This window comes from Pinus tabuliformis, chromosome 2_1 (genome assembly GCF_031772625.1).
Source record: "Pinus tabuliformis cultivar Carrire ecotype Pingquan chromosome 2_1, CPIR1, whole genome shotgun sequence".
Taxonomy (NCBI): domain Eukaryota; kingdom Viridiplantae; phylum Streptophyta; class Pinopsida; order Pinales; family Pinaceae; genus Pinus; species Pinus tabuliformis.
In genome coordinates this window covers 311217548-311233107 of record NC_142299.1, presented here as the reverse complement: position 1 = coordinate 311233107, position 15560 = coordinate 311217548, and the positions used below count along the sequence as shown (strand labels likewise).

The 15560-nt window shown below is 35.7% G+C and overlaps 1 protein-coding gene across 1 annotated transcript in view; it reads left to right on the top strand.

The window, feature by feature from the left end:
- The first annotated feature begins 263 nt into the window (after positions 1-263).
- LOC149200091 (homeobox protein LUMINIDEPENDENS-like) overlaps positions 264-15560 on the top strand; it is a 213205-nt gene continuing 197908 nt past the window's right edge. The window contains exons 1-3 of the mRNA XM_089402584.1: positions 264-753; positions 8799-8826; positions 13412-13542. Of these exons, the coding sequence (XP_089258710.1) occupies positions 568-753; positions 8799-8826; positions 13412-13542 (345 nt within the window). The 5' untranslated portion in view covers positions 264-567. The remainder of the gene's footprint in view (positions 754-8798; positions 8827-13411; positions 13543-15560) is intronic.

Genomic DNA, 15560 nt, shown 5'->3' with positions numbered 1-15560 from the left:
TAAACAATTAAATTACTTATTCACCACTTCCCTTAGTTTTATTAAATGCACTGCATTAAAAAAAAGAGGATTATTTTTTAATAATTTTATTTCATAAATGTCACAGATCGAGCTTTATGCAAGGTCAGTTTTCTCTCTTAACGAAATCCGAGGTTAGTTTTATTAAATGCACTGCATTAAAAAAGGAGGATTATTTTTTAATAATTTTATTTCATGAATGTCACAGATCGAGCTTTATGCAAGGTCAGTTTTCTCTCGCAACGAAATCCTCCCACCTCGGATTCGACGGGATACCAAAACACCCGATTGGAACAACCACTTCGCGTCCGGCAGCTACACCCGCCCGTCTTCCTTGTGGTTTCTATTTTATATCGTAAATTCGACAGCTTTCAATTCTCAGTAATTTTTATGGAGTGATTGGTCTGGAGATCGATTCTCCGCAAGGGCAATTTCTCTCTAAATCTTCAACCTACGGCCCCGAATGCGCCCGAATTTGTACCGCGGGCCGGCGGTGCGTACCAGCAAAATCCGTTTTCAACGGTCATTGTTAACTTCGTCGGAACAGAGATGGCACAGCCGAAGGCGGCCGGGTGCTCCGGATTTTTGGAGCTGGAGGTCGGCAACACGGTTGAGTCGTTGCAGGGTCTGATGGAGACGCAGAGAGAGCTCGTGCAAAACCAGATCGCGGAGTTGCAGAGGATCGTGGTCTTACAATGCCGGCTTACTGGCATAAATCCCCTCTCTCAAGAAATGGTCTGCTTTGCATTTCGTTTCTTAAAACTGCTTACATGTGCTATTGTCAAATTTAAGGTTTTTGATTGCGACAAAATCTATTAAATCTAAAACCTTTTCTCTTTACAATGTATGTACCAAAAAGTCGGGCGGTGGAACCTCCTGGAAGAAGAAAACGGCTCTAAATACAAATTAGGGCACATATATATACACATACATGGCCAAAATTTGTTTTAATTTTTAAAAGATTGGTTGATTGTGACGAATCTTAAATTTCTTGTTTCTCTCTTCATATACATGTTCATAAAATGCATGGATCAAAGCGTCGCGTGGTCGAACCTCCTGCAAGAAGAAAATCGCTTTGAATACACCTGAGTGCACATGTACATATACAAATGAACGGCCAGAATGTTTTGAAAATTTTAAATGTTCTGTATAAATTGTCACAAAATCGTAAATTTTACGTTTTTATATCCACATACATCCTCAGAAAATATGCATGTACACCTGCAAGATGAAAGTCGCATTAATTATCCCCTATGGCACATTTACATACAGAAATACAAATCGAAAATGTGGCTAAAATTTCAAGTGTTTTGTTGATGTACATGCTCATCAAAACATACGTGGTCTACCCACCTGCATGAAAAAAAATCTTAAATATCCCTTAGGGCACATTTACATACACATACACGTGCAATTTGGTGTTTGGATATAAGATACTGAACTTTCCGCGATCACAGACTGCTAATATCGTGTTGTGCCTGGCGGACTTATCGCTATGAAGTTGAGATTTATTGATCACCAGGTTCTGGTATGTGTGATGAAAACAGTATCCAGTAGGACCAATGACTACTGCAAGAGTGCCTCAGTCACTAACGAGGGTAGAATTTAAGACGTGCTTCTGGCGAATCCTCTGCTTTGATGTCAGCCCACATCCTAGAGTCCATCCGATGAATACTCAATCGCACTGTGAGAAATTCCACTGAATATACAATGTAAAGAGTACTGTGCACGTGATTTTGCATATATTGCTCTGCTCCTCCATTCATTGCTGCATCCCCTGTCTGGATCCGTCCTTCCAGCTGGCACATATCCCACCTCCCACATCAAAGTTGACATCTTACAAAATAATCATGCAATGTTAGCAAAAACATTTTCATACAGCTGTTAAAGTTCAACATAAACTGTGTATAATCAAGAAATAAAGACTTAGAATCAATTTAGTCCATGCAATGCCTAGACTTATTGAGCGAGTGCATTGTTCAATCACATTGTGAGAAAAATCCAACGAATAAACAATGTAGAAGAACTATGAACACACGAGTGGGCATATTTTACTATGTATATTCACTATTTTTCAAGACAAATATTATGTATATTCACTAGTTCAAGTAGAAACCAAAATATACAAGCACTGCGCTTTCCAGTCCTCTAGAGGACTGAAGTCACTCTTCATGGCCCAATAGGCTTACAGACTCTGCACATACTAGAAACAGACATGTTTCAACTTTCTAGCAATTTCATAAAAACTGAGCTGTATATGCCAGACTGATATTTCACAATAAAAACCTCTCAAAGCTAGACAGAGTTCAGTCAGGACCATTTTCATATTACAGTTTCAACTTCCCCACCAGAAGACAGAAATTGACAACAGCTGCCATATATATTACAATATATATTCAGGAAATGTGTAGGGATTTTTGAATCCTACAGTTCAACCCTGGAACTCCTAAACTGGACTGGATACTATAGGATTGAGGTCTCTTCTGGAAGAGATCCTCCCTCCATTGCTTCCACTGTTACCAGTTGCCCTTTGCGCAGGCTCATTCAGCTCTCGATACACATGCTTGAACGAGATCTCATAAAACCTGCTGCTTCTCTGATTTTTTCTCATTATGGGATTCAAAATTAAATTCCCTATCTTACTAACTCCGTTAGCTCAATCAGTTACAATCTTTGAGTTGCTGAAAATATGTATATCTGTTACTTCTTTATCCACAGCAAATTTTAATTACACTCACAAGGGATGTGTTTCAGCTTTGTTGTTTGATTCTACGCCAAAGGTTGCTTTGAATACAATATGTTGAGTTATAGTCAAATAAAGGATACCACCAGATCCACGTCTGCCTGGGTTTGCTTGGACTTGCTCCATCATAGTATCCCCAGGTTACTCAATATCTGGAAGTTCTAAAATTCTTGGAGATTTTACCTTGTGGCTTCCATATTGAAGGTTTTAACCCTGTATAGATAATACCTGCAAATGACTTCTTAAAAACAGAAAAATATACAATAGCGAGAACAGAAAATATACACAGATTTTTTTTTGGAACCCAAAACCGGGAAAACCAGATTGATTTTTTATTATATTCCTTTCAATGTTACCATACATTATATACACGCTGAAGCATTCATAAACCCCCATTCCATTAACCCTGGATTAGAACATTACTGTAGTTCCCTTGATTGGATCTACGAAATACTATGGGCAAAACCATCGTGCATAAAACCATGGGTGGGTCCGCCCACCATCATTGGGGTCCACCCAACCATCCTTGGGTCTGCCCATTTTTTTTGTTCGGGGCTGCAGGGTGGCTACTGCCATCCCCGCTGCACTTGGTGCAACAAACAGCGCGTGGTGTTAGTCGTGCAAAGAATATAGCACATATCCAACACACATTTCTTCACATGCATAACTAACCTGGTGGCTTAGCTGAATTGGCAATAAATCTTTTCCTTGGAATATAATTTCTTTTCCTTCCCATTTTCTCTTGACTTTATTTATTTTCAGAATCTCATACCACACTACCCTTGTGAATTGACAGTGTACTAACAATTGATCGATTGATTCCTCATTATTTTTACAGAGCACACTTCATCTCTGAATCTAGCTATGTGAATCCATCTTTTTTATAGTATATGGTATATCCGATCTTGCCTGCCCATGCATATCTGTGAAATAATTTTTTTGAATTTACTTTGTCTTCTTTCAATGTGGGCCGTTAGGGGTGAAACAAAATTACAATGTCAAACAAGAAGCCAATTGAACTAAGCACAAATGTCATATTATGTTCAATGTAAGTCCATGTGGCATTCATATAATTCTAATTTAGACCACAAGTTCATGCCCATGCCATGCCTGAACTTAATGAGCAATTGCATTCTTCAATTGTACTGTGAGAAAATTCCATTGAATATACATGATTGTGCATATGTTCCTCTGATCCTTGCTTCAACCCTGTCCCTATTTATTTGGATCCATTGTTGTTGGTATATCCCACATCCTATATTCCTTATCTGTGCATAGCTGATAATCAATGTTCTCTTTGTATGTAGGTTATTATTGTTGAAGCATAGGTAATTTGGTACTTTGATTCTCCCTAGGCCATACTCAACTTGCTGCTTCCACATCATGATGACATATTTTACGAAGGAAAATTACCACACCCATAGTTAATTTTTTTTTCATCTTTATTGTACCTATACCTGTACCGGCACCTAGTTACTCTCATGCAACATAGGGTTGAAGCAAAATCACAATGTCTAATATGAGCTAATTCAACCAAAGTCAAGTGTCATTTTGGGTGCATTGTAAGGCCTTGTTCATGTTTTTGCCATATAAATCTAAGATGTATGATATAGACAAGACATCCAAGGCATAATGAAAGGTGACGAATCTAACAGTTAAGGCTGAAAATTTATGACAACATTATTCCCACTTTTAATCTCTAACTATAAACCTGTAGCAAACTATCCTTAACATACCGTGATAAACATCGTGCATCTTTTTTTTTTTGGTGATGCAAAGAAAAGATGATGAAACAGACGGGATGAAATCTATTCTTGAACAGAAGTTCCAGTCGAATTTACTTGAGTTATCATCTGTATAATTAGTTTATCAAGCTAACTTGATAATACTAAATCTAATGGAACTAGCAGTGTTCATGAAACAATTGCCAGAGACTAGTGTGCTCTACTCAGCTTATTGCAAGCTGACATAATTATTATGAAACCATTCAGGGTTAGCATAGCCTAGGCCCTATAGGGGAGTGCAAGATATAGAAATATAAGTATTATCATAATTAAACTTAAAATTAGAATATGTAGGGTCAGGGGTCTGAACATTGACCATGACCAACTATGCTTGTAGAAAAAATGGTTCTAATCGATGGTGAAAGTGGGAAGAATAATTAAAAGTTCCATTTACAAACGATCAAAATTTCTCTCTACTGTAGTTAGAACTGGATGAAATAAAAAAGAAAGGAAAAATAATGTTCAATAATGGGTTCTGATAGACTTTTAGAGATGAAAGGTACACAAGTTTAGTTTGCACAGATTGTAGTAAAAGCTTGCAATATGCACATCTATGTGATACTTTCTCATCACTTTATTCAGCTATGAGATTGTTATACCAATTATTTTCATGCAAGATGTCAGGTCTTTTTAAGCATACATTTTTGTGTTAAGTTATAAGAAATAAATATATAGCATATGAAAATTTTCTTGTATAGCGAAGTTTGCTCAACGAGAACATAAAAGTTTAAAACTATTCCCAGATGGGGTGTTTTCACCATATGACATGGCACATGGGCTGCCATATAGCCAACCGGTGGCAGAGGACAATGAAAGGGACGAGGGAGGGGGAATGCCCCATCAGTCATTTTGTTCAATCAATCTCCTTGATGCAGCTCATCCTCTGCCTTACATCTTCTATGTTCCATCATGAAGAAGCTTAAGTTGTATCTATGGCTTCTCATCCTACCATCACTCATTTTATTCAATCAATCTCCTTGATGCAGTTCATCCTTTCCTCTACATCCTCTCTGTTCCATCATGAAGAAACTTGAGTTGTATCTATGGTTTCCCATCCTCATCAGGGTTGTGTCTATAGGAGCGGATACAACATTGTGGCATCATAAACTTGGGCACATGAGTGAGAAGGGGATGCATATTCTCCACTCAAGGAAATTATTGCTAGATTTGAAGAAGGTTGATTTGGACCTTTGCAAGCATCATGTTTATGGAAATATGGAAAGAAGAAAAGAGTTAGATTTCTTAGAGTTGGGAAGGAAACGAAGAGTGAAAAGTTAGAGCTTGTGCATACAAATGCACAGGAATTGGCTCAAGTATCATTCCTTAGTGGCTCTTATTATTATCTTACTTTTATTGGTAATGCAACTAGGAAAACTTAGGTTTATTACATTAAAAACAAATCTAATGTTTTTGATACTTTTAAGAAATGGAAGGCTTTAGTTGAAAATGAGACATGAAATAAGTTTGATAGTTAATGTTCATACCATGAGATTCATAAAGAGAAGACAGTTTTAGGAACACCACAAGAAAATTATGTGTTAGAAAGGATGAACATGACAATCATGTAGCGTGCAAGAAGTATGAGATTTCATGCAGGATTACCCTTATAGTTTTGGGCAGATGCTTTCAATACTGTTGTTTACGTAATAAATAGAGGACCTTCAAGTTTAGCATTAGAAAGAAATCTGATGCCTTTGATACTATCAAGAAATGGAAAGCTTTCGTTGAGAATGAAACAGGAGATAAGTTGAAGTGTCTCAGATAAGATATTGGAGGTGAATATCGCAACAAGGAGTTTGATTACTGTTCATACCATGGGATTCATAGAGAGCAGAGAGTTCCAGGATCACCAGAAGAAAATGGTGTGTTAGAAAGGACGAACGGGACAATTATGGAGACAGTCATGGAGCATGCAAGGAGTATGAGATGACATGCAAGACTCTTATAGTTTTAGGGAGATGCTGTCGATATTGTTGTTTACATAATAAATAGAGGGTCTTCAAGTTCCTTGGATGGTAACATTCTAGAGGAGGCATGGACAGGTAAAAGGTAAACTACTTCTTTCTGAAGATTTTTCGTTGTGAAGCATTTGTCCATATTGATAGAGAAATAGAACAAAGTTTGAAGCAAAATTCAAGAAGTGTATTTTTATTGGATATATGGAGTCAATGATTTTGGCTATATCTTATGTGATTATGAAAATCATAAAGTAATTAGGAGTAGATATGTGGTATTCAATGAGAAGGTCATGTACAAAGATCAGTTGCAGAGAAAGAAGTAGGAAAAAGGAAAACATAGATTACATAGTGCTTGATGAACTCACAAAAAAAGAAATTCCAAAGGTGCTAGAAAATCAAAATGTTCAAGAACAACAATGATAGTTACCTCAAACTCCTACAAGTGTTGTTAAAAAATCAACCAAGTCAAGTAGACCCCCCTGAACAATACTCTTCTTGATTGTATTATGTATTGTTGACTGATTTCGGTGAACCAAAAAGAGATGAAGAAACAATAGAAATAGAAACTAGAATGAAATGGGAGCAAGGCATGAAATAAGAGACAAATTCTTTGGTACACAACCAAACTTGGGACTTGGTCATGTTGCCTGTAGATAAAAGAACATTGTAGAATAAATGGGTTTATTGGTTGAAGGAAGAAGATGTAAGAAAAAAGAGGTACAAGGCTAAACTTGTAGCTTCCCCTAGTGCGCGTTTGAGATAGTGTCCACGAAGAGAAATGTTTGGAAAAAATTGCTTGGTAAAAATATTGTAATTTTATAGTCAATTTGGATTGTTCATCACCATATCACAAATTGACGATACATGTTATGTTAGGGTATACCCTTTTTTTATGAGGGAATTCTATTGTGACTGTGTATTCTTGGGATAGCATTGTAATTGAGAGAGAAGAGATTGTGGGAGAGAGAAGAGGAGGTAGTAGCGGATGTGCTGCAGGTTGTAATCCCTTCATTTTGCTAGACAGAATACAAATAATGACTGGTTATTTCTCCGTTGATGTAGCTCAATTCAGTTGAACCACATATATTGGTGTCTCCTTTGTATTGTTTCATTCGATGTTTTATTTCCGCATTCATTTTGATTTTATTGCTATGTGATTTTATTCCCAACACTTGCCATTTTGTGTGCATGGGGTCAGTGAGTGTGGTGTCCAATTCCTTTTTCCAAGTTTCCTTCTCCAGCTTGATAACTTCTCTAAACACCTCTTCCAAGTGATTCCTTTCAAAAAGCACACAAGGAATCCCCCTACCAAAGACTGCCTACCATACCTTGATCAACCTTTGAGACTGAACTAGGGTCTCATCATTTCCACTAACACCCTATTGGCTGCTTGTAAATAAGCCCCTTGCTACCATAACCCTAGATATTGCTAGATACATCCCCATTTTCCCTAAGGTCTGGGCTCTCCTATATGAGAATTGATCTCTCTTCCATAGTCCTAGCCAAGCAAACCTGGTCTACAATAGAATAGAGACAGAGAACTATTAGTAAAATAGCAACAAACCAACAGTTGGGTGGAACAGTTGAGCGCTGATCTAGAGGTTGGCTTAAAATGCCATATCTCCATTACAAATCATGATAACCCTTATAATTTTGTCTAGCTATAACTGTAGTGTGCTCTTGACTGCGTTGCTCTCTCTGCTCAGGCAACACAATACAATTATGCAAATGGGAGGACCTTGGTGGACTAGAGACTTAACCCTTTCCTCGCCCTTAATAGAGTGTGGCACATGCCTTCCACTATTGTGGGTCATGTCACATCTAACAACTATGCCTTGTCTAGCTAGCACCCTATCAGGGGATTTTGTAACTGTAATATAGTTTCCTTCTTTTTTATTTACCAAAAAGCTGATCACATAAAACTATCAAAATGCCAGAATTTTTTGATTGAACACATTTCAATAAATGCACAAAATGATTTACAATAAGCACAAAGCCATTCTACAATAAAGAGGGGGCTGCAGGAGGCAGGCCACCCATAGTCAGAGTTGCCAATCAGCTGGGTGATATTTATACAAAATGCCATTGAAGGGAAAACCTTAAATATTGAGAGAGTTCTAAGTTTGTGCATTTTCTTTATGTAATTACATTTATTGTTGGCATATGTTGGAGACGTTTTATGATTTCAAGAAGTGTCACGCTAACATGCCAATTGATCCTAACACAGGGCAGGCTTCAATGATGTTTATTTCATTAATAATGGTTCACTGATACTTGTATCTTATGTGTTTGCAGGCAGCTGGGGCACTTTCTATTAAAATAGGTGAGCTTCTCATGCAATTTATCATGCTAAACTAACTATTAGGCTAGTTATTAAGTAACATTAATGTTTACGTATATTTAGCAAAAAATGAAGCAATAAATTGAATTTTCTTTTTAGCTCTAAGTTTTGCGAATGGTTGAACATGAAATGGAGGTATTGTTTTATTGCAAGTTTGAATCTTCAGAAGACATTTGATCTTTGCATCATATGATAGAAATGCCAAGTCGGGATATAGCTTCTTCTAGCATGCAGTTCTTCACAGGACAGATTATGAAAAGGTTACGATCTGTGAACAACGACTATACTGTTATTCAAACTTTCCAAAGTGCAGGATAGAAAATTGCTCCAGTTAACTAAAACTGTGTAGTTAAAGAGCTACCACCTGCAACAAGCTCATGACAGCTAAAAAATCTTTAGGAAAGCTTCCATAGGAGAATAGATGATGATTGTGATAGATGATTTACATTGAAGGACGATAGCCTCACCCTGATGATCTTATAGTTGAAATTAATACTACTAGTAGTGCATCTTATATTCGGCTACAAAATTATCTGTTACTACTTAATGGCTCTTTGCTTCTCATCATTCATGATTAAAAGAATACAAACAAGTCTATCTATAGCTTATTCTGGATAATTCTATCTATCCTATCTATATTTGAACAATCCTACATAGTACTGTTATAAGTTAGGTATATATGTTTAATTAAAAAAGTATGCATTTTATATTCTTCGTTTTTCGAAGCATATAAATTGCTCAGAAATGGAAATTTCCATATTTATAAAATAGTTTGATTTAAATTGCAATAATTCAAAATTTTATCATTTCTGGCTGCCTATGAATGTAAGTTTTGAGTTGCAGTGATGTTACTAGACTATTACCAATGATCGATAACACAAGCCAATGATGATGCCAATATGTTATACCAATTAAAATATTATTAATGAGTAGTTGCACCACTCTAGAATTATACAAGCAATGTTGCATTGCAACATATTTTGGAGAGTATTTCCAAATATGAAGAAGATAATAATAAAATATTATGAATTTGATAGCTTTTAAATTGTATGAAATGACTGGTCGTAATCTATATTTATAGTAGTTCACTGTTACTCTTTTAGGTCCTAGTTTTTGGGCTAACATGCACCATATTAATTATAATATTGGGCGAGGAACACTACATTCTAATCCTCCTTAAGAAGCTTCGTTATTGAAGCATTAGATGTAACCAACAAATATGATTTCCTCAGACCTATTCTGAACTGTTTCCATTTTTATTATCCATCCATTCATATTCGATTCCTGTTGCTGACGATCTACTATAATTTAACGCTACATGCTTATTCTTACTTTGATTCCATGTATTTCCGTAACTGTCATTTACCTGTTCAAGTTGCACTAATTTATTAAAATATACCCAATTTGAAATCTAAATAACTAAATAATTAGATCTGTGCATCACTACATCACACACCGAGATAAAACATTCATATATCAAGATCATTTACATAAAACTTAAAATTTCAGTCTTCAATACATAAATCATAATGTTAAACTTTATAATAGTCAATGATCATATATGATATCAGCTATGGAAATTAAAACTAAAATGAAAAAAGAAAGATCAAGCATAATCAAGGAGCTTGGTCTTCTAATTCTAAACATTGGAAAAGTTGCCCTTCATTGTTAGGCACAATGTTTTCATTATTAGTGTTTGTCTTTCTCCTTGAAGATGCTCAGTGGCACCCCAACCAATCCTTGGTGTAACAGTGCACCCTTCTTATCAGCTTGTGCAGCCTCCTTTGGGTCAACATCCCATTGTGTTGCTAATCACTTCAGATTTTTTGGTATGGACTGATATTGAATGTGTTGGGCCTCTAGATCAACTTTCCTTAGTGTTGTTGTCTGGTACTGTAAGCCGCAATTAGTTCCTTTGTTCTCCTAGAGGAATGCCTGTTCCTATGAATCAAGCGGTTGATGCTGTATGTGGACTAGTTCATTTCAGCTGTAGAAGAACTCACGACCTAAGACAATAATTCAATAACATTGTAATGAAGCTTTGGATCCCCATGCTTGTGCATCATCCACCAACTTGTTAATTTCCTGAACCTAGCACCCGCCAATTAGTTCCTAGCAGATTTATCACAGATCTATTGAATAAATGCACTACTAGGTTCTTAACACAATTATTCAGCAGAAGCAAAAACTATGAACAGTCTCAATCACATATGAGTCTATGACACATCCAAATTCTGCCCAGTCAAATCAGTTCTTCATTAAACCTTAAATCAAAACGTACTTGGGCTCCCATCTGGTATAATGGTCCAACTAAGAAATTTACAGTTACAACATACCCTGCATTTGATCCAATTGATCAGGCCCTATATCCGTCCTTGCTCTCCTTGGTTGATTTGGATCTCAAATGTTGTATCTCTACACCTTCTTCGGACCCAACACACTTGAGTATCACACTCCCTTGAGATTATCCCTCTCTCAATGGCTTGTGCTGTTGTATGGTATGTCTTTATCCCCTCCTTAGCCTTACTTTTATAACTTTACATTGAGCTAAGTCCCTAACCCTAATTTCCAAAGTGATTGAAAGTCAAGATTAGATCTCCCCTCACTTGAGATCAATGGTTGAGATTAAACATAATCACTAAAGTAAATACTTTGCTTTTCCTAAGTTTGTTTAGCTCAATAGCCAACATAATTAATCATGTGCTTTTCTAACTTAAACTTAGGCTAAGTTACAATACTAACTTACTCAATACTTGAGCAAGTAACCTACAGAGACCTTGGGTGACTCTTTCATGCCTAGACACTTAGGCCTATGCAGAAGTACCTGCTCGAGCTACAAACATCAACACACCTAGTGGGGTTCTCGACGCTCGTGGGCTATGTTAAGCTGATCCTCTCTTGCGTCCACTGTGCCAAAGGGACCATCAAGTTTTACATATGAAGGAAACTTTTGCCATTGTCGTCCCTTATCAATTGCAAAATTTTTGGCAGCATGTTTGAAACCCTCTTTCATCTCTAGATAATTAACATCAGGAGCTTTACCAGGGCCCTCTACATATTATCTTAAGCTTAAGGGCATATGCAACTATGCGAGGTGGAGTGTCCATTTTCTCCCACCTATTCGATAGTAGATACCAAGGGTTGGATCTACTTTGTGTAAAACTCCAAAGAAGAGCCCCTCTTATTGATGGCAACTCTAAGTTGGCCCAACATAATATCAGTGGTCTCATACATTTCACAAAGACTAGGAGAATCTTATTGTGTAACAATAAACCTTTGAAACAGGGCAATAAATTTGACCTAATACCTGCAACCTGCACACCATTCAGCATTTAATACTTTTTGTCTGACAGAACTCTCAACTGTCTTGGTATACACCTACTCCTTTCAAGGCCCGCTACCATAGATTGCAAAGCCCACTCCAATTCAAGCATCTTATCTTGGAATTGAAAGTAGTTGGCGTATCTGGTTGATACAAGCTCAAGGAAAATCCTTGTTGGCATAAGAATGTAGATCATAGTAATAGGACTTGCGGGTCAAATTTGGCTTCTGCAGGTCTGACCCAACTTTTCTGTGAAATGGGTTTTTATGAGTTGTTGATGAGTCAAAATCTGGCTTGATGGTTGATTTTCTGACCTGTCAGTGACTTTCAAGTACTTGTGGGTCATTGACCAGGTCAACAAGTCAGATTGATCAAGCCCAGGTTTGAGTGGCCAGGGTTATCTATTAAAGCTTAGATATGATGCAATTTGCCTCATTTTAACCATTTTCTCTTTGCAAAATTTCACTGATAGCTCTTGCAGTCGTGAAAGTGGCCAAATGTGTCTTTTTTATATCTTTGTACTTGATGAGGTTTTGTCGAGTTGTTTATAGTTGAGTCGAACTCTTGACTCTTGCCTTGATAAATATTTTGCTGAGTCAAGTCTTGTAACTGCACTATAGATAGCTGGAGAGGTGGTGGTTGCAAATGAAATCTGAACATCTCTAGCTGCCTTAACTAATGCTGGTATCCATATTAGTCAGTGAATCACATGTTGCAGCAGGGATTTTGTGATTGCAGTGTGCAAATATTGATGTTGCTTTCCAGAAGTGCCTTTTGAATTTGTAGTTGTAATTAAGCTTATTCCTCTTATAACATAATCTATAGCAAGCAGATTTGACTTTTTGTTTGTTTGTTTTCTTTTTTCCTGTCTGTTATTCAAAGATCATTTATATACTGCTTACTTGTAGAAACCAGATCTTTTATATATTACCCCAATCTTTCAAGTACAAGCCTGATTTTACTTGATGTTGTTTACGATTTGACATATTTAGAATTAGAATTTTTGTCTGTTTCAGTGAAGATTGATTGACACTTCAGATGGATTCTACTATTGTCAAATCTCTATACTGAAGGAAGAGTGAATTGTTAGGTCGTAGTTATAACATTTACTATTATAGAAGAAAACTGGGACAATGTTGAATTTGCATTGTTTGCAAGGGACATCCGATCTCTTAGTAGTGTGTTTTGAGTAGCATATGCAATTTTTTGACTGAGATTAAACTATTTTATGAAACTCTGTTTCAGGTAGAAGACCAAGGGATTTGTTAAATCCTAAAGCTATCAAATGCTTGCAAGGAATTTTTGCAATTAAAGACACAATTATGAAAAGAGAAGCTCGAGAGATCAGTGCTCTTTGTGGTGCAACTATCACACAGGTAGGTGCTTAGAGAGTCGCTACATGCAATAATTATTGGTAGTGTTGTACAATCAAATACTGGTATTATTTATAGAGTTGAGGCTTCTGTGATCCATATCAAGTTTGTGAGAGATTTTTCGGCGAAAATCACATGTAATACCATTTGTTGACGCGTTTCGACAAATGGTATTTCATGTGATTTTCGCCGAAAAATCTTTCACAAACTGGTATTATTTGTTAATTGGTTTTTCTATTAGAGGCTTTAAATGCATGTTTGTCATTGAGTTGCACAATGCTGAATGCTTTATAACAATCTGATTTGATGCGAGGAGGTTTGTGTTTTTAACCCATTCTTAGAATTTTTTTGGGATATGTAAGTTTGTAACTATTGTTAATGCATCAAGTTATAGCAAAGTAGTATTAACTTAGTTGCACAAAATAGCTGTTCAATTGCATAAGTTCAGCTCATATAATAATTGTGGTATGTCATTATCTTAGTCTATATTGTAATAAGCCTGCCATTTTTATGTTAAGAATGGGAGCCACATGGTTGTACTACTAGGGATTGGTATAAGTAGGATATATTGGCTGGTGGGTTGACATGACTATTGGTTAGGAAGTTAGCTGGACAATTGTCTCTTGAATTGATTGCTACTACTAGTCCCATTCCTTCCTGTATATGTGGACTGTTTGTGACAGTTTAGGGAAAAGTGCATTTTGTCTTTAGTGGTTTTTAAATTTAGTGAACAAAATTATTATGTGTTCAAAAAATGTTATTATACCTGCCGAAGGTAGTTATAACTTATATTGTAGTTGGTTGCTAGTCAAACTAATATGAATTTTAATAATTTTCTGTTTTGTAATAAAGTTTTCTAAAGTTTTTAAAAATCATCATATTAATTCAAAAAAATATATGTAGTTTGTATATTATGAAATTCATTATTTCTAATTTTCTATTGGTTATGTACAATGAAATGACAATTTTTATGGAGTTTTAAATTTTAATTGGAATTGTCAGTTTAAAATATTTAATTTAATTTAATTTTTTTAAATGCCACCTATTCATAAATTGTACATTATTTAATATATATAGTACATGCCACCTATTCATAGATTGTACATTATTTAATACAGATAGTACTTGATGCATCAAATTTATTCTCAAAACAATAATTTAAAAAATCAAATGTTTTTATTATTGGCCACATATGTACTCTATTCTCGATGTTAGACAGATCTCTTTTTCAGTTGTAATGTTAAGTCCAGGCATACATGAAACATTTTAACAGGCGAGAGAAGTCTTTCATATATAGAATTAATAAATTTAGCAATTAAATAGTAACGTTAAAAAGCAAATATTATTATTGCGTTTCCTAAGTGTGTCCTAATCTAAGATATAAATCTCAAAGATCGATGAGTGGGAGGTGCATTAATTGGCAGAATAAAGTTGAAGTCAATGTATTTAAGTCATCAAGGTCATACCAATACACCGGGGCCCATAAAATGTTTAAATATAAAACTATGTATATAATAGTTAAAGAATATTGGATCCCAGTTTGGAATTTGATTTAATGTGTCATAAAGAAAAGGCTTATGTTGGTAGTTATCTTTTTTATCAATAAAAAAGGAGAATCATGGTATTTTTCCAGGTATATGAAGTTATGCAATAAAAAAATTGAGTTTCAATGATTTTATGAAAAAGGTTAAATAAGGAATTATGATAATCACGTTTAGTGGTTTTAACAAATAAAATGTTTGATTTATTTGATTTTTTTTATTCTATATAAAATGTTGGTTTTTTTTCCATGATATTATAAATTTATTATTATTATTTTTTTTCTCGTTAAAACTAATCTATTATATACAGTAGCAAGAAAAACAGTTACATCATTTTAAGACTGACAGAACCAGAGGCCATTTGTGGCACTTTGGAACAGGTGTGACCAAAAAGAACATCCCTCGCAGGGGCATCAGATTAGAGAGAAACAACCATCGCAGGGGCGCCATACCAAAAATGAACAACCCTCGCAGGGGCGC